This window comes from Ictalurus punctatus, chromosome 10 (assembly GCF_001660625.3).
Source record: "Ictalurus punctatus breed USDA103 chromosome 10, Coco_2.0, whole genome shotgun sequence".
NCBI classification, from domain to species: domain Eukaryota; kingdom Metazoa; phylum Chordata; class Actinopteri; order Siluriformes; family Ictaluridae; genus Ictalurus; species Ictalurus punctatus.
In genome coordinates, this window is record NC_030425.2 from 10,870,368 (window position 1) to 10,893,429 (window position 23,062).

General features: G+C 38.6%; 1 protein-coding gene across 3 annotated transcripts in view; it reads right to left on the minus strand.

The window, feature by feature from the left end:
- Positions 1–23,062, minus strand: part of nlgn1 (neuroligin 1) — a 272,406-nt gene that overhangs the window by 128,773 nt on the left and 120,571 nt on the right. For 2 of the 3 annotated variants that reach the window (XM_053683249.1, XM_053683248.1), the window contains exons 3-4: positions 6,042–6,101; positions 2,015–2,167 (exon numbers count right to left, since the gene is read on the minus strand). In XM_053683249.1, the coding sequence (XP_053539224.1) occupies positions 2,015–2,167; positions 6,042–6,101 (213 nt within the window). The remainder of the gene's footprint in view (positions 1–2,014; positions 2,168–6,041; positions 6,102–23,062) is intronic. The other variant, XM_053683250.1, reaches the window with a different exon arrangement.

Here is a 23,062-nt window from a genome sequence, read left to right on the forward strand (position 1 = left end):
TGTCTTTCACCTTACCATAAAGCAGCTTTGGGAATTCTAGCCTGGATTTGACTAAAACAAGCCCAAGTTGAGCTACGAAATTATCTCTCTGAAAAGATATCTGCATCGGGGTGTTCAGTGTTGGGTGGTGGGGCATATTATGTGCTCATTTTGTTTGGCAGCTTAATTGTTCTCCAGGGCTGAATATTGCTGTGTTCCACGTCCAGCCACTCAAGCAAAGCACTTTGATTTAAAGATTGTGTCTGGAAGATATGTGACTAAAAGCATATGGATAATCAATTTCATTGATAAAGGGAGTCAGTCCAAGCAGAGCTAATGCCAGAAAAAGGGAACAGTTTGTACAGAATGGCATGCCAGATATGATTTGCTCTATAAATCAACAACAATACTGATAATGACAGTATTGACAGTAGTGTGTGCTACAGTGCATTAAGTGTTCTGACTTTTCACTTAAACAGAACATAATGTTACTATTGTTAATAAAACTCGGTACGTCACAATCACATATGTGGGGCGGTCTGGGAAAACCTGTCAGGAGTTGTTCTGGAAATCACCTGAAAAATAATGTACTTTGGCATCATTTTGGTAAACATATTTTTTTAAATAAATCTTTTTATTTTCAACATTTTCAAACCTTGTCTTAGCTGTCTGAGAGTTTGATAGTGATAATGATATCTCATGTTGTGTAAAGGAGCCAGTTTAGCAAATTTAGCAACTGTAAAAACAGTCAGTCTGTTTTGCTAGCTAAGTTAAACCTTGCTAGCTGAGTGTCATTTCCTCACACATTTAATCTATTTAGTTTCTTGCCATATTCAGTTCAGTTTGTAATCAGTCCCTGGCTGATCAAATGTCCGCTATGCCCCTGAGCAGTCAGATCATCAGCAAAACAGAGAAGAGCACCTACACACTCTGTATAGATCACGGTGAACAAACTTTTCAAATGTTTAAATCACCTAATAAAAGAGATTATTAAGGAGAAATGTAGCCAACAGAACAGAATCGATTGAATTAACTAGCAATAATTTAGCTACTGGCATGCTTTCGGCTCATGTTTAAATGCTGTGAGGGACTCATCCTGTGTGAGACTGAGGTGGATGATGCTGATAATCAAAGTCTGTTCCCATTCTAAACCTCTAATTCTTTCAAATTTGGTAGTAATGTTGTTTTTCCCATAAATAGATTAGATTATAAATGTAGAGGTAGACGTGACGTATTTTAATTCTTCAACTGTCTCTACTTTCACTTTTGGGGTAACCGGACTTTAAAGTCTGGTTGATCTACATGCAAAATAAATGAATAAATAAAAATAAAAAAATAAGAGAAACATATTTCAGTTAAGTCAAAATGAATAATATAAATGGTGTCCCCAAGCTGCCACATATACACATTTTTTTCTTTCCCACATATCACCACTCACCAACATTTTGAGTTGGATTCCTTTCCTATATAGTACCTTGCTTAAGTGGAAATAAAGCAGCAGAATATTGTGTTACATCATTTCAACTTTGCACTTACCTGATCATTCAACTCATTCTAGGTGGTGGGGCATTCAGACACAACAATTGGTTCTAGAACAACATTGGGAGTTCCCATTTCTGGTTATAAGCTTGTAAATGATCATGATCTGCTTGAGGCTGCTTTGTTTTCCCTTCACTGTTAATGACCAAACTATGCAGGTAGAGCTGGTAGCACTCTCAAAGCACTGCTCATTATTACTAGCAGCTTCATTTAGATAACTGCTGCTTGTGTTGGATTTGCAGATGCATACTGCTTCCCATGTGTGCTGTTGTGCAGACACTACTAGTGGCACTATGATTTTATGCACTATTTTCTACAGGAGGCTGAATTCGCTCCAACAGGTGAATATGGTATACTGGTGATAAATAATGACAGAATAATTTGCTGACGGATCAGGCCTCGACACTTTAGTCTGAAACAAACTTGTGTGTGTTCATCTGATGCATAGTAAAGGTGCGTTAAAAAAACAAAACAAAACAAAAAAAACCCCACTTACCTAGCACACCAAGCCGGTAGTTCACGGTTATGACAATGACATTGCCATAACTGGCCAAGATGCTGCCATCAAACATATTTCCTGTGCCTTCCATATAAGATCCGCCATGGATGAAAACCATCACCGGCTTGGGACTTCCACTCTCACGGATGTCTGGAAGGAGAGTGTAGGAGGAAATAATTAAACGTCAAATTCCAACTGTCAGCTGAAGATGCAATCAGAATTGAGGCTGCCTTTTCCTTTAGGTCCAATTTGCCACATTTGGCTTTACTATTTAATGGGCTGCGATAAATACAGCTTTAGATATTAGAACATTCATTTCCTAAGCAACATGTTTCTTGCGATGGGACAAAAATTAAAATGAGGATTTTTCTGGGACTCTTTTGCCCATTTCCTGATATATTTTCTCTCATCAGTAGGCACTACGGTAAATTTAAATCGCTATTTTAATTTCTGGGTTGAGTTCAGTGAGCAAGCTGACCGCTGACACTTTCTTGAATATCATATATCATTTAACAAAAATTCTTGTTTTCCTGAACTGATATATACTGAATCTGAAACAGTTTCGAACCTCTTAAAACTTATTTTACTCCATTTTGTTGCCTTTTTTTATTATTATTATTATTAATGCATCGCTTGGTGCTTGGGCCCAGTGATCCACTTTGGGCGAACGGTTTCAGTTCACATGGGAAGTAATTTCAAAATGAGAAAGATGTTTGCAATAGCTTTCATCTTGTAAGGAGGAGACAGCTATTACACCACGGGCGCGATGTATCCACATAAATCTCTGATAATTGATTGAAGTTGGGCGTTCGGGGACACTCCTCTGGGAGGTCCCATAACAAAGTGGAGAACAAATGAAAAAAGCAATTATTTTCCCCAAAAATATTTTCTCTAGGCCCAGAGACAAGGGGCTCTCAGTTAGTCCCAATTCACAATTTCCTGTTCTTCATTCGGATATTTCTTTCTTTCTTTTTTCCTTTTGTATGAGAGGTTGTATTTGTAGCAATTGATGATATTATATTTGGTGTGTCTTTCAGAATCTTTTCATTTTTAACATTTCCAGTGACAAAAAGGCCACCGCACTTTATAAACCAAGGAAAATAATGCATATGACCTTAGCAGGTGCATATACTATATGAGTAATCTAGCGTATTTGAACAGTTCCAGAGTAATTGGTAAAACTATGCTGATTTTTTTCCACACAATATCTGCATCCTCACATCTCTGACTCACTTTGATGAATTAACTGAATCACTCAAAAGCAGTTGGATCCAGAAACGTATACAAAACTAGCGCAGCAAGGACGCAGGAGCCGTACTGAAAATAATGATAGTGATGCAAAGAGAAAAGAAAAGAAAAATGGCCATGGTGGTCATTTAAAATCACACAAATTAGAGTGTTTACTTTCTTAAATGTGCTTTTGAAAAAGGTACAGGCTGGAAAGTTGGTCCAAAAAAAAAAGAAAGAAAGAAAAAAGAAAACAAGATGTTTAAAAAAAAAAAAAAAAAAAAAAGCTCACATTTTTCATTTGCTTGTTTTTTTTTCAGAATTTCAGATTAATTTCACGGCTGAAGTTAATGAATGATCTTGAATGACCTGGATGTGAAGCAGCAATTACTGACTAGCTAGTCACAAGAAGAGAGTAGATCATAAATGTCTGTTAATGCCTGATGTACTGCTAATTTGGATCACTTCATACTTTTTACAAATAGGGTGACAGTAAAGGGGATGACACGTTTTAAGAATGATTTTATGAAAAAATGTATTCATTTCCACTTTTAGCTTGTGCCAAGAAAAACTAAAATAAAATAAGATAAAGATGTATTTAATTGATTTCGCATTTTCAATTAGAAACAAATGCAACATCCGGAAAGGTCTTTGTACTTTTTGGTCATTCTATATTTGTGTCAGTAAAAATAAATAAATAAAATTAAATTAAATAAAGCACAAATGGTTCTTTGATTATTGTTCACGATTTCATTTTTTGATTTACAGAGAAGGAAAAATTCTGATAATAAAAACAAAGAATTACTTGTTTTTCCGTTTCTCCTGCCAGGATTTTGAAACAATAATCAAATAACTATTCATGTTTTGTTTTATTTTTTTCTACACAAAATAGAATTCCCACAAAGTAATGAGGCCCAGAAACCACTCTTCAAAGTATAACATTATACATGGAGAGTGAGCCTTCTTTGTACTATAACTATGACAGTTGCTCAGTATAGCTTTCACTATACAGTGTTTTAATATCAAAAGAAGCATTTGATGTTTTTTCTCTGCCTATTAGAAGATACTTATTTCTAAAGTGATGCATTACTTCAAATGATCAAAAGCTTGCTTATTGCTCAAGCATAATTCCTTTAAGTGAGTGATCCAGGCCGTCCCCATTCTCTCAGAACGTTTCTGTCCTCAGGATGCCGGGTTAGAAAGATCCAGCAGGAGGAAGTCCACAGAGGAGTGTATGATCATGTGAATCCATATTATTCACACACACACACACACAAGTCCAGTCAAGTACAGCAGATTATGCCTGATATCAGAGCCACTATTCTGCCACGACATAACATGGAAATGCAATCCAATGCAAAGAAGAGCCAGGGAGCAGGGGATGTTTTTGAGGAACTGCAAGCGTGGGTCATCCTGAGTGCAGCCTTTTCTGTTTTCAACCCTTGGCCCAGGAAACATATTTTACACATATCCCTCCAAGTTCCAGGACCGCACTTGGCCCAGCATATTGTCTCCCAGACGTAAGAGGATTATTCTGTGAGCTCAGAAATTTTGATGGAGTTAATACGAGATGCTTGGCAAGATGCTCACTGTATATTTGTGCCACTCTAATCTTATGATGTGTGGATCAAAGACCGCTCTTTCCTGGTTTTAGCTGGTGCTAATTGGTACATATTTGACAAAATATGGCCTTGGTTAACTTTCTGGGCCAACATTATCAAGGATATTACAAATAATTCCACATGACTCTCAAATCAGAAGGTGTTGATTAAACAGCAGCTCTGACTGTAGTTCTGGCTCCCTCGTAAGGACTTCTATGACAGATGTGCCATAAAAACTAAGGCTTATAAATATTTTTGTTTTTTAATAAATAAAGTGTGTTAAATAACAAAAAAGAAAAGCTTATAATAATTCATGAGGTGGAGCTTTCTGTAAGGGGATGTTTATATGACATCTTTAAAAATGTCTTGGGTGTCAGAACTTTGTAGCAGTCACTATGTTTCCTGATATCAGAGAGTTTTTAGGACAGAGAAGTTTATGCTATAATGTAAGCAACGATAAATACTAATTTCACTATTGATGTCACTTTAAATAAAGAAAAATTGTGAGGTTTTCGTCACGTACTTGGAATAAAACATTTTATGATGCAGGACTTTGGAGTATCATGAATTCCCCATTATAGATTTTTTTCATATAAGAGCCTGGCCCAAATGAATTTTAATTTTAAAAACGCTATTTATACATATACACTAAAAATATTGATTTATATTGGGCAAAAGATCGTCAAGTGTTGCCGTTAATGCTATAAATATCTATCCATTTTTTTATTATTATAAATTCCAGGAACATGTTGCATAGGAAATGTAGAGAGTTTTCAGCAACCCCATTGATGCTGTATTTTCTAACATTTGATTGGATCTCAAAACACAAAAAGGTTAAAAAAAAAATCATGCAAAAAAAGGTGTCAAGAATTTGTATTATGGTTATTAGTTTTCTTTTTTCTTTTTTTTCAGTGGGATGCAACATGAAAAAAAATTAAAAGAAAATTAAAGAAAAAAAAAAATTCAAGCCAAAACCTATGGAAGGTTAACAATTACATGTCTGGAATGACGAGAGACATGTGACATACTCGTAGAACATCAAGCAAAAAAGACAAAACACATCCAGCAAAAACACTAGGAAGTAAAAAAACATCTCCACTCGCGAAAAAAGGACAAGAAATTTAAGAAAAAAACAAGAAAAAAATTGGAGGGTTTCCTTTTCATGCATATCAGTTTGGCGTCAAAAAAAAAAATACCTTCATCCTCTGCACCGTCATTATCACCTAAATCATCATTCTGTTTCTTTGTAAGAGGACCTAGGATCAAGAACGGAGAAGATGGAGGAAACAGAGAATACAAGAACAACACAAGCCTTAAAAAGGCGTCTCAGAGATACAACGAGCTTGCATTAATATCCTTGATACATTACAGAGCAAGAAAAAAGTTGTACTGATGATCTAAGCAGTCAAATGTTCAAACATTTCTGTAGAAAAGAGTCAAACAGTCAATAAAATAAAGAATATCGAAAAGCAAACTACTGGCTCTGAGAATCCAGTGCAAAAAGTTTCAAAAACATTTTTCTTTATAGATAAAAGAGTCATTTTGTTTCAATTTTTTTAATATTTGGATGTTTAGATTTTAAAAAAAAAATGCTGTCAATGGGAAATAAACAAACATTATCTTTTATCTGAAGCATCATAAATACCCTTTCAATATGAAGTTGTAATGGAATAGCAAATAATTCCCCGATGATTTATTATTTCAGAAATGTAAAAGCTGAGTAAAACTTTTTTTTAGTTCTTTAATTAGTTGGTGAGCTGTTTACCTGATGAATATTCAATATCGTACTGATCTTATGGAGGTCATCATTTAATATTACCTTACATTATTTTACTATTTGAAAACAAGTGAAGCCTAAACTATTTAAATATAGGCTTCAATTTCATTAAAAAGGCCATAAAGAAGTAGAAAAAGAAGGGAAAGTAGCAAATTCAGGAAATGGCTCCAAACATATGGAGAGGGCCATATCTGAGAATGGACTCAGCGTTCACGTTTCTGCTACACAGTCACACAGATGGGCTGTCGGAGGCTCTGCACACTAACATTCATCACCCAGGCATCCGTTTCATGATTTACATCACAGACATCATGACAGCACCTACTCGTACATGGACATGCTGAAGTACACACACACACACACACACACACACACACACACACACACACACACAAGAACACACTCAGGCACATGTAGATCATAAAGCAAGTTATTATTTAAAAAAAAAAAAAAAAGAACATGCAAGGGCTGAGCACATGCAAGCAATTGGTCATGTGACATGATAAAGAACGAAGCTCAAGGAAATGATCATGTGTTCATTTCATCACACAGAGGCAGCGCTGTGGATCCATACGCTCTTATAGACAGGAGGACGAGAAGGAGAGAGCAGTGCCATGGCCATGCACTGTCTACGTCCATTTCTTACGATGAAGCTTAGTCTTTCTGATTCCGTTTTTTTTTGGTTTGGTTTTTTTTTTCAGCAGACGAAGCCTCTGTAAATCTTTCAGACTGTGGAGAAACAGCAGGTGTTATGAAGAAGGAGAAAATCAATGTTAATGACATAAGTTTGGTCTCCCAGAACCCGGTAAACACATCGCCCTGAAACATAACCGTACTGTATGAACATAAACGTGTGAGTTTAGGTTGTTTTAGATGACATACTGCGACCAAATAACATTGCGTCAATCGACAATCTAATGCTGAACATAAATGACTGTAATGGATTATACATCAATATTACACACAAAAAGCTTATTAGTAATTTAAATACTTTTTTGAAACCCTTTCTAGTATCGAAACACTTGGTTGTAGGGTTATACTTTGTACCATTAAGGGTTGACCTAGAGGGCACGTAGTGTTGAGTGATGAGTTGCTTGTTTACAGCAGGACCTCCTTCATGGTAAGGCAAATCATTTGAGATATTTACAACCTGATGGCTTCATACTGTTATAAGTTACTAAATCTGCTGTGTAAGATTATGAAATCGATGAATTTATTTAAGGCTGTTGAAGCTAGCTAACTACTAACGCCGGCTTTTCCTCATTTGTACGTTGCTTTGGATAAAAGCCTCTGCTAAATGAATAAATGTAAACATAAAGGCTGTGCAATAAGCTACATTAACTATTTTGACAGCAAAATGGTCAGGTAATGGTAATCATCTCAGTCTTATAAAATGTCATAATTGTAGAATAGCGTAACACTTAATAATCATCTCATTCATCTAATTTCACTCTTCATTCTTTCTCGCTTTTCGCGATCAATTTTGCACCATTGTGTGCAGATTAGGTTGGTATAAATATTATACAGTTGTCTCATAATCATCTTAATATGCTATTATGTTGTGATGTAGTCCCTGAACTACTGTTTCTGTAATGTAGATTTTATTTTTATTTTCTTGGATGTTATTGTGACTGACCACTGTAGTTTGACCATTTTTGCTATAGTTTGAAGATATTTCGGTTTGAGAGCAAAAGATGAATGTGAGAAGAGTGTATAAAATTTTAGCTTTTGTTTCTTGGTATTTATATGTAGATTTGTTACGTGTGTAATTTATTCTGTGTCAGACCACCCAATTTGCCAATACAACAATTTGGAATGTCCTGAAAAAGAAAGAAAGCACTGTTGTACTGAGCAAGACACCGAAAGGGTCAGCTATGATGAGAGAAACTTTGTGAAAGCTATGAAGAAAACCCAAAAACAACAGTTAGTGACATCACCAACAACCTCCACATGGTAGGGGTGAAGGTATTACAACCCACCATTCAAAGAAGACTTTGAGAACAGAAATATAGAGGCCATACCACAAGATGCAAAACACTCATCAGCAGTAAGAATCGGAAAGCCCAATTGGAATTCGCAAAGAAATAATCTGAGAAACATGGTGGAGGTAGTGTCATGACTTGGGTTTGCATGGACGCTTCTGGAACAGGCTCACTAATCTTTACTGATGATGTAACTCATGTTGGTAGCAGCAGAATGAATCCAGAAGTTTCCAGGAAAAAATTGTCTGCCAATTTGCAGAGAAATGTATCCAAATTAATCAGGAGGAACTTTATCATGATCCAAAACACACTGCCATCTCAATAAAGGACAGAAATGAAAAAAAGTGGAAGGTTTTAGACTTTCCAAGTCAATCACCAGACCTTAACCCAATTGAGCAGCATTTCGCCTCCTGAAGAGGAGACTGAAGGGAGAAACCCCCTGAAACAAACAACAACTGAAAGAGGCTGTGCAAAAAGCCTAGAAAAACATCATAAAAGAAGAAACCAACAATTTGGTAATGCCACCAAGTCACAGGATTTATGTAGTTATTGCAAGCAAGGGATATGTAACCAAATATTAAGTGTTATTTACTTTCATTTACTTCAAGACTATTTGCTCGCCTAAAAATAGGGTGGTCTGATACAAAAGGTTATATGTCCCATATCCATCTTACAATCTCAAACCCAAATGTCTTTGGTGGATAGCACCAACAAATACATTGGCCTTGATGTTCCAGTTTCAGAGTTTCAGAGGGCACTGTACGACTGTACACACACATATTCCAAGGGTTTCCCAAGGTCTCTTTGGATATTAAACTGTTCTAAATTTTTAATGAGATTCTACTTGGAACCCTTTCCTAAACATTCATTAATTTATTCATCTTCATTAACCACATTATCCTGGGCAGGTTCAGGGTGAATCCCAATCTATCCCGGGAACACTGGCTGCGAGACGGATATGATGCCAAACATTCACATCTAGGGGTAATTTAGGAGTATCCACTTCACCTACTGGCATGGTTTTGGGAGTAGGAGGAAAGCAAAGTGACAATAACCTGAGTTCAGGATCCAACTGGGACCCTGGAGGTGTGAGATACCCTCTACCCATTGTATAACTCACGTTCCTAAAGACAACATGTAAATACATTGCAATCTACATCTAAGTTCCCAATATTACCAGTCTTCAGGTCCTTCACAGTGGTGGCTATATTTGCTGGGCTCATTGCAATGGAATTAAACAGAACAGGGCATTTTCATCATTTATCTCTGTCAGCCATAATCCATTAAGACAGAATTTCCCCCTAACATAGCACAGAATAACAGCCGGAACGTGGCCAATTTAAATAAACACCTAATTCTTTCCAAGATCACTCTGATAAACAGGTAGCAGTAGAATAAGAAAGCCTAGACAATACCATCAATTGTAATGAAAATGACCTCAATATTCCTGCTTGCTAACCTCTGTGCTTCTGTAGCATATAACAAAAGGGGATTTTTATCTGTGCCTAATTGGTTTGAGAGCTGGCTTCATTATCTTGGGTTCAGAAATCATGCCAAAGCCGTATCCATGCCAGTTGATTTGAAGGGGAGGATAAGACAAAATAGGCGGAGGGCAGAAACCAGCTATGGCTAGCTTATCGTTTAGTTGTCTTCGTCATCAAACATGTTTGTGAAGACCATAACACGGAATGAGAGAAATCATCAGCGAGTATCTGAAGTCCTCAAAGTCATCACAAACAAATATCTCTAAAATATTCAGCCCAAAGTTTCATTCTGGCCATTAAGAAAGGCAGCAACAACTCATAGGTATGACTTGGGTAGGCATGCTAATATGACAGATTGGAATCAAGGTTGCCGATGTGCCCCACACCGTTACACCACCACCAGCCAGCCAGCAGCATTGGAATTGCTGGCTACTGTTGGGCTTCATCAAACGAGGCAATGTTTTGCAATCATAGTCGCCTGCTTCTGATGCATATACACATTGTAGTCCTTGTTCTTAGGTGAGAGGAGTAAAACTCAGTCTAGTCTTCTATTGCTTGTAGTCTGGAAACCTCAAGTTTCAACACTTCGTGAGTTCAGACATACCAGTACACTTCTGCGCTGCACTTTAATAAAGAGCTGATGGTTAGTTGAAGCCTCTGTGTCAAAATATACTCTCTTCTGACCTCTCATTGTGTGGTGCTTTTACCAACTGCAACTCACAGTAGTGTGTGAAAATTCTTCAGACTGCATTGTGTGAAAATCCCACTGTCTGAAGGTAATGAGCATGTGTACATAATATGCTGTCTGGCTGAATACACAGTTAAGCGCAAGTTTCTGCAGGACAAAAATAATAATAAAAAAAAGTAGATCAATAACGTATAAACTGGATGTATTCAATATGAGAAAATATCTTCATACATTCATTCAGTAACCAGATTATCATGCTCAGGGTCAAGGTGGATCAGAGCCAGTCCTGGGATAACAGGACTGGAATACACCTGGCAGGGGATGCTAGTCCATTTCAAGGTACCTACTGGGATTTTTGTGGATCAGATCATTCATTCATTCATCTTCACTAACTGCTTTTTATCCTGGTCAGAGTCATTGTAGATCCAGAAACAATCCCAATAATACTGGATACAAGGTGGCAGAATTCACTCTGGTGAACAGGACACCAGTCGAATACATGGGGCAAAATATTTAGAGAGTAAATAAAGATGCTAGCCAGACTCGAATAATGTCTTTTACAAGCAATGCAAGGGCAGAACACAACATTGATGATTGATGTTTACACTGAAGTGTTTACTTGCCTGCAGATGAATTTATGATTGTTAAGGGTATGCAATCATTTGCATTCAACTCTATACGGGTGTATTATAAAAAATATGTTAATCTCTATCCAATTGATGTAGTGTATTACCGGCAATGATATGAAGCCCAGTGTTTATCTGTGGATTAATCCTTGGCTACAGTTACTACTCACACTGTTCTGCTGTTCATCAGTATAAGCAGGTGACTGCATCATGCTCAGTGTATTAAAGAGTCAGAGACAAGTGCCTCATTTCAAATAGATCAGATGGATGAGTCTAGGCGTCGGTCACCAGAGAAAAGCCCTCCATCACCCTGTCCAAGTGGCCTAGGGGTTGAGGAAAGTGAAGGGCATTAATCCCAGAGGAGAGGGACACTACCTAGCCACCTGTCCACTTTCCCTGTTCACCACATCATTAACCCCCCTAGGCTCAGTTCTCCCCTGACCTCAGAGACTGGGTTCACCAACTCTCGCTTTCCTCAGAAGAACCACACACTTTATTTTAAAGCCATAGAAAGACATAACTAGACACCCCATCTCTTTGTCATGTCACAGAGTGGCAGATTGATTTATCATTTGTGCTCTTCAGTGGCACTGGAATATTCCTCCTTGTGCCGCCATTGATCGGAATTCACCTCTGGCTGATAAATGGCTACTTCATGCCTGACGCATCTCTAATGCAGCATGCAGGTGAAGTCCACTGCGCTGCACTCACGCGAAACCTGCGGCCGGAGCCAGATGGGGCAATTAAAGTTTCGAGGCAAATCGATTTCAGATACAGCCTATTGACATCCCTGGCTATTCATCAGAGAGCTCACATTCCAGCACGCTGAACATCAGCAGAGCAAATCGCAAATTGAAATGCTGAGCAGGGGTAGCCACAAATTTAAGGTAATGACTAGCATCTTCAGACCATAACGGAGGGATGGAATTTAATGCAAATTAGTATTTCAGTGAAACATTTTGTAATCAGTGATGTTTAGGAGAGTGGGTAGTGGTTCCTCCTAACAACTCCATAGTTTGCAGATTGATGCTGCGCTCAGGTAACGGTCTCAGGTTCTCAGGGTTCTCCGGTTTCCTCCTACCTCCCAAAAACCATGGTAGTTGGATTGGCTATGCTAAATTGCACTTAGGTACACCCGCTATCCAGGGAAAGCTCAACATCCACCGTAACCCCAATGACCATGATGATGAAGATACTGAAAATAAATATATGATGAATAAGGTTTGGACTACAATAAACTAAGGATGAGAAGGTAGTTTTTCATGGGCTTTTTGTGGGCTTAATCAGTCTAAACACAGAGTTCAACAAACACCAATCAGGTACTCGGCCTAAGCTCCGGCACAATATATGTGTTTCCCTCACAACACGTTAAAATCCATGAGCTAATCTATTCCACAAAAGAGCAGTCCATCTTCTAAACAGCAGGTAACACCTGGACGAGAGTCAATATTTCTTCAAGCGCACAACATTGCACACAGGCGATGCCATTATGCTCCTGCTGCAGCTTGATGGAGTCTAATGAGTGCACAGAGCAAGAGGAAGCTTTCTGGAGAAGGCTGACTCATCAGTGCCACCCAATGAAGAGTTGCCCATGAAAACGCTGTAGCTCGTTAATGAGCTGTGTAAACATAAGCTCACGTACGGCATTAGGAAAGCGGATCCTTCTTCCCTGTTGCAAATTTAAGAACTCTTTCTCACCTATTAGCCTGTTCGTATAGACCCTATCAGAGCAAAATTGGTACATTTGGCTTGTTTGCTGTTTGGGTTGGTTGGGTTTCACACAGCACATCATTATACAAACCAAATAAATACCTAATAAACAAATACCTGGTTGACGGGCATGTAGGGCTAAAATCATACTTTCTTGGTAAGAATACAGTCATGAAGCATGGAGAACACAGAGCTGGAGCTTTTTACTATGATTGCTGTGTCATATTTAGTCATATTTACTATGACTAATTACTCATTGGTCCAAATATAACGAACGCATCACACTTCGGCGTTGCTACAGCTTCGGCTCAGTTCGAGCCTTGCAGGTCAGATTAGCAGCAGTCTAAAAACAAAAATGTCATGCACAACCCAAAATACTTGGGGTGTTGGTTCACTTCCTGCAGTTTGGTTGATAGAGTCGATTTCGAGCTCAGACAGAGACCACCTCGCTCAGATGCATCCTAAATAATCGTCCATGCACAAGGACAGCCGTGAAGTTACATTAATAGCCATCCGCTCTCTTCCAAAATCACAGAAAAGGAGCAGAAAGAGGACAGAGCCTCCCTCGAGCCACACATCTAAATGAGTGCACGAACATATGGATGGCATGTTCTCCGAGTTCTGCTTGGGCTGAGTCTTCGCACATATTCTCACACGCAATGCAAAAATGAGCCCTAGGCAAGCACACAAGTACTGTAGGGTGGAGCTGTGATGCTGTGTATATGATGCCATGAGGGAGATATGAGAGAGCACAGACAGAAAGAAAAAGAGAGAGAAAGAACGCATGGTATCAGGGCGAGCGAGAACATTTCTAATACAATTGCAGCATTTACTATGCAGTCTTTCTCCCTTTTCACTCTTTCTACCATTCATTTTGACAGCCTCTATTGCATCAGTCGTTTACAAAGAAAATAGATCCTCCTTGAGGAATTAAATGTTATTTCCTGCAGGCATTGTCAAAAAACGAAGAAGAAGAAAAAAAAAAAACCCTCAGCTTTGAGGCAGCCGTGTCAAGCAAGCATCAACTGTGTTCTCCATACACGACTGTTTTACACGACAGAATCATGTTGACAATCTTTTCACCTCCCCTACTTCTCTATCTGATAAAAACCTGCCATCAAAAGATTGCTCCTTCTCTGCCAATAATTCCACACCTCACCAGCACGAAGGATTCACTGAGCCCCAGTTCTCGTCTGCTAACGATCCGAGAAAGCATCACGCTCTAGAGACGTAGAAGGAAAGTGCGGCTTGTGGATCAACCCCTCATACATATTTGATCCTGCCCCAAATGGCTGACATTCAGTTGCGACGGGAGAAAAGGGTAGCCGGACCCGGAAAAGTAAGATCTAAAACCGCTGTTTGAAATATCAATAGCTGGAGCCACCAGCATCAGGTTATTTTCCTGGAGAGCCCCTGTGGAGAAGGGAATGGAAAAACGTAGTGACCAAAATGTCACGGCAGCTTCAGATTGTGCACTGCTCATTAGAGGGAGAGTGTGACAGGGCTTAAAAGTCAGCTCAGATTTGTGAGGGGGGAGGTAGTGGGTGTGGGGGGGGATGGATTTCATTAAGAGCTGTCAGCCATAACCACATAACCACCAACATGTAGAGATTACAAAGCTCATAATGAGCATGCTTTCTGGAAGAAAAAGACAGGAGAAAGGAACAAAAGAGATGTGGAGGCGCCAGAATATAACGCACATTGTAGTGCTCCTGAATCCATTGCTCCTGTGAGTGCTCTTGACATAACAGTTTACGACATACTATCACAGGACGGGCGTGAACATGCGGGCGTTTTTTCTAATTGTGTTTCCACGTGGGAGCAGATATTTTTCAGAAAATTATTCGGAAATAATATTATGATGCGTGTGGACGAGACAGAGTTACAAAGCAGACTATCATCCGTACCTAAGTGGAACTGATGTCCTTTTGGTTGCATGCTGTTATGCAGCCGTTAAATTATGCCGTTGCCATTAAGTCAAATTAAGTGACCTATAAAGACTGATAAAATGAATCAGACATAGTCAGGTTACTAGCATTCCAACTGGGCTCTCGTGACTAACTCCAAAATAAAAATAATAAAAAAAGACCAATGCCTACAGTGTGAAGGCTACTCCCTTATGCTGTGCTGAAAGGCTCGAACCTGAACTTAATCTTCATTTTGTGAGCACTATTATGCAGAGGGGACACATTTTCACATGCCCCCCCCCCGCCTTTTTTTTTTAAAGCCCTGTCTCAAAGTTTTGTTCTCAGAAACAGCTTTGACATTCCGCTGATTATCTTAGTCTTTGTAGATAAATTATGGGTTGTTATGTGAAACGTCATTGTAAAAGGCCACATTGTCCCACTGTTAGCTATCAGCATGATCCATAACGGATGGCTTTTGTGGCTACTCTGACATCAACAGTGACAAAAACATGGCAGGCAAATAAGACTTAATAATCTTACAGTCAGTAACCATAGCATGCATAGTAATCTCATCAAAAAGATTGCCTTCAAGTGTCGACACTGCAGAACTTCTTTTCTGGCATGTGATAGCTGTACAGATTAAACAAGGTAGGTTTTTTAACCCAACGAAGTAAGCTAATATTAGTATGTGACAGCAATATCAGAGATGGTCATCTAGTGATTTCGTTTTCTCCTGGATTGTCACGCCCACTCTTCTCTTCTTGAGAGAATATCTTCACAGTGACTGTCTCCAGCCCAGCTCTGCGGGTGCTGATACTGGCCTCAAAGCAAGGAGCATGCAGGTGATGGAGAAATAGCATGATACAGATCAAGAAAGAATGGGATAGAATGGGTAATATATGGAGTACAGGGAGAAAGAAGGGTCTATTTTTGTGCCACTGGAAGCCTAACTTAGTGATATAACATTAATGTGATGCCGGTTGGCTGTATTCACTTTTTACCAGTTTTCACCAAAATTTGTGGTCAGAAACGAACGCATCTTTGATGCTGCGTAGCAGGGGATGTGACATTCTAAATCCGTTATATCAACGTTATTTTCAAACCAGCTTTGGTCCACATTTGACTTTGCCTTAACAACCGCCGAGATCTTTTTTCAAGCAAAATGCTTTTTTTCCTCTTCATTACAGCTCTACTTGTTTTAAACTTAATTAATGCCCTAACATGGAGCTTTATTTTATTTATTTTTTTATTTTTTACAGCCATTGCCTGGTTTATAAATCTCAACTCACTCTGTCTCATTTCATTTGCGTATTCTTTAATCTTCTCAATGCTGATGAATGACTAAGAGAATCTGACTTCTGTGTCACCTCATATTTACACCTCAGCGAAACAGGAAGTCATGAATTACCGCTTCGGAGTTTCATAAACATGAATTAATTTCGTTTTGCTTCAGTTAAATTTAAAAAAATATATATTTCTAGTGGGGTCAAACATTTTAAAAAAGAGATCATACAGACACACACATACATACATACATACACACACACACACACACACATATATATATATATATATATATATATATATATATATATATATATATAAAGGTTATTTTATTTTGTCAATTAAAAGTCAGATTTCTCTCATATTTTCAGTGTGAGGCTAAGCCAAGTCCGTTTTCATACCCTTTTTTTTCACCCATCTCCAGCAAGGGTGCCAATAACTCTGCAGCTGACTGTATCACACCACCCTGTCATCAATTAACTTCCTGTTTCCAGACAGAATGGAATCTGTATACCGTGTGATTTGAGAGAGACAGTTAGAAGTAGGACGTTAGCAATGTTGTGTGTCCTAGGCAATGTGAAAGTAAAATTTTAGTATCCATTGCCTAAATAAACACCACACTTGAGCCCCGCGTTCAAAATTGGTCTAGACATGTCGCTGACACAAACGTAAGACCTCTATGCTTCTCAAAGGTAAAAGCCAGGCTCTACTGATTAAAACCATCCTCAATTTATGAAGATGCTTAGATCCAGTTGGTGCTGAGTTTCTAACATGGCTGCCTGGCTGGGGGAGGAAGAGAGAAGCGTTGAAAATGACTCTAGCATCAGCAGGACAGCAAACAGCCTAATATGCCACCATATTATATTTCCTCATCATTTCAATTTCAAAGCGATCTGCATTACCAAGCGGCAGGGATGAAAGGGGTGGAAAAAACAGAAAGGAGGGGGCGCTGAAGTTCATTCCCAGTGCCGAGTCCCGTAATCAACATCCTTCGAGCTCGGGCCACTTGTAGGCAGAATTATCCAGGGTCTCTTACCATAAAACAATCTCAAACACTGCCTGATTTCCCCTCATGTGTACACCCTGGGATGCCTTTGATATGGGGCAACAAACTACAAAATTTTGTTTTTAATCAATATTTCATGCCTAAATATTCCTTCTGATTTTCATGCTTTGCAGCTGTTTTCAAAGCACAAGGAACACTCCAGCCACTTGTTATGTTCACTTGGAAAACACTCCATGGTTTTGGTTTTTTGTCTCTATTTTGATCTTGTCAGTAAACCCACCTCCTCTTTATTTACAGTACTAACACCACCAAGAATGTTTACACTCTTACACACAAAGGCTATACTAGTTAGATCCAGTGAATCAGTAGCCCTCAATTATTTACAATACAACCTCACAGGAAGAGAATTGGATATGTAAATGATTTGAGGTTTATCCCAGTTCAGGCTTCCTTTTCCAAAAAAACAGAAAAATTTATCATCCCATTATATGCTTTAAAGAGCGCCACATTTCCAGACAGCCAGGATAAATAAGGAGCAAGTAAAGGTTAAAAGTGAGTTTTTCTTCATGCAAAAGAAGCAAATGCATTAGCATACCAATGCAAAAACATCTATGGTGTGTTTTATTTAAATGTCTACTGGTGGAAGGCGAGAAAATAAATTAAAGCAAAAAAAAAAAAAAAAAAATCATGGATGTCTCCAGAAAAAAGCTGAAGATATTTCTTTCACAATAAAAAAGTTCTCTATTTGTTGTTTAAAGAAGCCCTGAATTGCAAATTGTTGATTTTTTTTGTTTACGTGCTAATATCATTATTTTGATGTGATGTCTTGATTCAATAACTCCATGCATCCATTCATTTTTAATGCTGCGTATCCTACACAGGAGCGTGGAGACCCTGGAACCTATCCCAGGGGACTTGGGGCACAAGGTGATGGATGTGGTGCCAGCCCATCGCAGGGAACAATCGAACACACATTCACACACTACGGATAATTCATAAATGCCAATCAGCCTACAATGCATGTCTTTGGACTGGGGGAAGAAACTTGAGGAAGTACCCCGAGGAAACCCCCAAAGCATGGGGAGAACACACAAACTCCACGCACACAGGACAGAGGCAGGATTCGAACCCCCAACCACGGATATGCGAGACAAACGTGCTAACCACTAAGTCACCGTGCCCAATGTAATAACTCTTTATTTCAAAATATTATGTGATTTCAACTTAAGAACTTATTATTTCTTGTTATCTTGGTATATTATTTTGACTACTTAAATTGATGTATAGCTCTATTCACTTCAGCATTCATCCTGCGATTTCCATCAGCAGTCACATCATCAGTAAACACCAGTGGCCCAGTTCCATTAGCAGCCATACATGCCCATGTCATAACACTTCCTCCACCATGTTTGACAGATGATGTGGTATGCATTGGAACATGAGCCCTTCCTTTCCTTCTCCATATTCTTCTCTTCCCATCATTCTGGTACTAGTTAATCTTGCATCAGAACTGGTCAGGGGTTGTTTTGTTTTTTTTGTCTAATCTAACCTTTCTGTTCTTGAATGTTACTAGTGGTTTACATCTTGAGGTAAACCGTCTGTATTTACATAAATGAAGGTGTCTCTTGATTGTACACTTCCTCCAGAGTGTTTTCGACTATATGTTGCGATGGGGTTTTTTTCTTCAACAAGAAAGGATTCTACATTCATCCACTTTAATTGTGTTCCGTGATCTTCCGGGCCTTTTGGAGTTCCAGAGCTTGCCGGTGCATTCTTTCTTTTAAAGAACGTACCAAATTGTTGGTTTGGCTGCTTGTAAAGTTTCTGCGATCTCCCTGATAGGTCTGTTTTGTTTCTTCTAATGATAGCCTCCTTCACTTGCGTCGACACCTCTTTGGACTGCATATTGAGAGTTCCCATGAAAAGCTACTGAATGCAAATTTAACACCAGACGTTTTATCTCCTTAATTTGTCATTAAAAAAAAACTAGGAACCAGTTCAAAATTTGGCCCGAAACTGCTGATTATTCAATTGTCTAATTACTTTTGAGCCTGTGAAAATGGAGGAACTATGCAAAAAAAAAAAAAATGGCTGTAATTCCTAAACAGATAATGCAATGTTTTTGTTAAACCCCCTGAATTAAAGCTGAAAGTCTACATTTCAATCACATCTTAATAGCTTCATTTCAAATCCACTGCGGTGGTGTACAGAGGCAAAATTACTGTCCAGATACTTATGCACCTGACTGTATACGTTTCAGCTGAAATCCACTAAAGCAATGCCTGGGAAACTGCATATAGAGGAAGAACTACTATAAGCTTATATTCAATACATTTGTCTTTTGAGACATTGAGATTTTGCAGAGTTAAATATCAAGTCAACAATAATGAGACAATATGTCAAATACTGACATACTAACTTGATGAGTTAACTTGATGAGATGCTAAAATAATGAGTTATAGAAGTCAAAATACTGTCATGATAGCTAGATATAATAGCACTGAAATAATAGCATACCACTTCATTTCTTTTTTTACAACATGCAGTTCTGAGCTTTCGTAATTGTTTATTTTGGTTTCTATTTAATATTGCTCTCACTCCATCACCCACTGGCCTTTTTGATGTGTTGTCTCAAAGAACTAAGCCATGAAGAGCTAATGATTAAATACAGCTAAAATGGCTAACACACTGAAAACAGTTCTATGTTTGACTAAATGCCAAATGCTTCGTTTTTAATTACATCAATCTGCCTATAGCCTGCTTTTGCATCTACCCATGCTTCTATATATCACTTTTCCTGAATGCTACTCCATCCACTCATCATTAAAAGAAGCCTAACAGCAGATCAGCTCACATAGCTATTTTGCATTAGGAACAGAAAACATGAACACCACACATTTCATCGATTATAGACTTTACATGGTTCAGCAAAAACAAACTGACTAAGGCCTGGCAGGAAAGAAAAAAAAAAAGAAAAAAAAAAGATATCAATGAGCACATCCTCAATTATCATTCAATTAAATCAGCACCCAAGCCTTGCTAATTGATCTCTCCTCCTGCTGTGTTAATGAGAAACTCTGTACGCTGCACACACCGGACATCGTTGTTCATTTGCTGACTCTGTTAACATGCAAAGTGACAGAGAAATTACAAGCAAGCTGGATCCTGCCAAAACCAGCTTCAAGATATCTGATGGACAATCGATAAATGAAACAACACTGTCCAGCTGTGTACACGAAGTGAACCATGAACCACTTTCAATAATGGTTAACAGTATGCGTGCTGAGTATGGGGGTGGGTTACTATAATATCCAAAATGGCAGCTATTATTAAGCAGATTGGATTCAATGAAATCAAGTCAACTGTTAGAGATTGCAACAGTTAACATAAAAAAAAAAAAAATTAAAAAAAAAATCACCCATCATTCCAGACCAAATATGGCTGGTTCAGTCACATAGATGGTGACCAAACCATACTGTAGCCTTAGTATTATAATATTTTATCTGGGTGAAGAATGAATGGCAGATTCAGTAGGGTAAGGGTTTGGTTTCAAAAGCATGAATCCGTGGACTCAACCTGCCTTGTGTCAACGGCTCAGGCTGATGGTGTAATGGTTTAGGGAATGTTTTCTTTGCACACATACAGAAGTTTCCAAACAAGCCTGGAAACATGTTTTTAATCTTTCTATATCTGGATCTGTATAGGCATTGAAAATTCTGGCCACTCCACCCTGCCTGTTTATAATGTCCAGAGGAGTGCAAGTTCATATGGACTTGTATGTGCATAGACATGCTACATAACTAAATCACTCCTCTATTGTGGACCCAGTGCTTCAGTCTTATCAGATACTGTGCTCATCACACACTCAGGCGGAAATGGCACTGCTATCAAAATGGCTTTGACGCTGGCCACCAGGTCCAAATTCATTTTGAAGTTATTTGGTGTTTGCGTCAAACAGTATAAAAACACACCAGGGCAGTGCCTACAGTGACAAAGATTACTGTGTGCCAGGAATAAAGATACACACAGAGCCAGACAGAGAGGAGGACAAAAAAAAAGAGAGATATTGATGGATACTGGAGAGACACCTTAAGTTGGAGTAAGTTACTCGTACTAAGAAAGAAAAAAAAAGAAAAAAAGATGATGTAACCGGAACCAAATTTCTACATGAATAAATGAATAAAATATAGATAGTAAAAGAACATGGTACGGAGAGAAAGTAGTAACTCTCAAAAGAAAAAAACGAATATGAAAAAAGAATGTAAAAATACAGAGCATACCAATGAAAATAGAAGCCTGCAATAACTATCCATTTGGAGGCACTGTGGTCTATTTTGGCTCGGATAAACCTCCATGTATTGCTAACCAAGGGATGAGTATTGAAGGAGTAAATTAGTCTCAGAAAGCTTTAATTTGTATCAAAGTATGCTAAAACAACGTCTACGCATTTATCTGTTCAGCTCCCCCATTTCTTTCTGATGACTTGAAAAGTGCAGACCAATAAAAGACAAAAGGAAAATGGATATAGATTTTCTCGCACAAGTGGCCGACGAGGATGATTAAGTAGTTCATCACGCAAAAATATAGAATTCTTCCCACAAAGGAATCGACCTGTCCTATAGATACATTAAAAAGCTGGCAAGAAATCGTTGAGCATATGGTCACTTATAGATTTTGTGGAGGCCGTCAACCAATTGATCATCACTTCTTGCTGCATTTGCGGCTGCTGCTCTGCTTCTCCAACTGCAACAGAACACCCCGAGGCTATAAAAGTACTATTCAAAATGACCCAGTGTGAATCACGCATTACAGATTACTTTCCTTAACTCATTCACCTAACAAACACTGCAGAGCTCTATACCAAGCAACCACACTGTCTAGAGCATCAATATTCAGTCAGTGACATTTTCGATTTTTGCCAACTTTTCATGACTGTGAAGTTTGATACTAGGGATTTTTCAGCAAAACTACTAGAAGCACATAAAAGATGGCATATACACGCTGTTTCTTGGCCAGCTGAGCTGTTGCATCATCACACCATGCACAAGAGAGCTAATAAAAAAGATATATATTATAGATGCAGCATTTATAATAATTTAGTTAGAGATGCAGTTGTATATTTTGCGTTTAAGTCAGCTGTGTGTTTAAGTCATCAAAAACAAGTAAGGGAGTAATGACCTCATGTGATATTGTGGTATGCAGGTGTGGGGGTTCTTCCTTGAAATGCTGTTTCTGTATCAGGTAAGATTTGACATATTTTCTGATCAAATCCATGGATATGTTTCATGTGGTGAATTTGTGTCGCTGGATCTTTTGTGCTGTTGACTCTCTCTAATCTGTTTAAGCAAACATAGAAGCCCTTCATGTGTTACAGCTTTACCTCGGAACAAATTTGACAAGGGCCAATTCTGATGTCTAGATGACTGGGTCAGAGGATCTCCAAAAACGCAGGTCTTGTGGGAGGTTCCTGGTATGAAGTGGTTAGTACCTACTAAAACTGGTCCAAAGAAGGACATCTGGTGAATCAGCGAACCTGTCTGGTCCGATCCCATAGAAGAGCTACTGTAGCAAAAATTGCTGAAAAAGTTAATGCAGGCTATGATAGACAGGTGTCAGAACACACAGTGCATAGCTGCTTGCTAAATATGGGGCTACATAACCGCAGACCGGTCAGAGTGCCCATGCTGAACACTGTCCACCGCCGAAAGTGCCTACAATGGACAGGTGAGCTGAACCGAACCATAAAGTAGTGG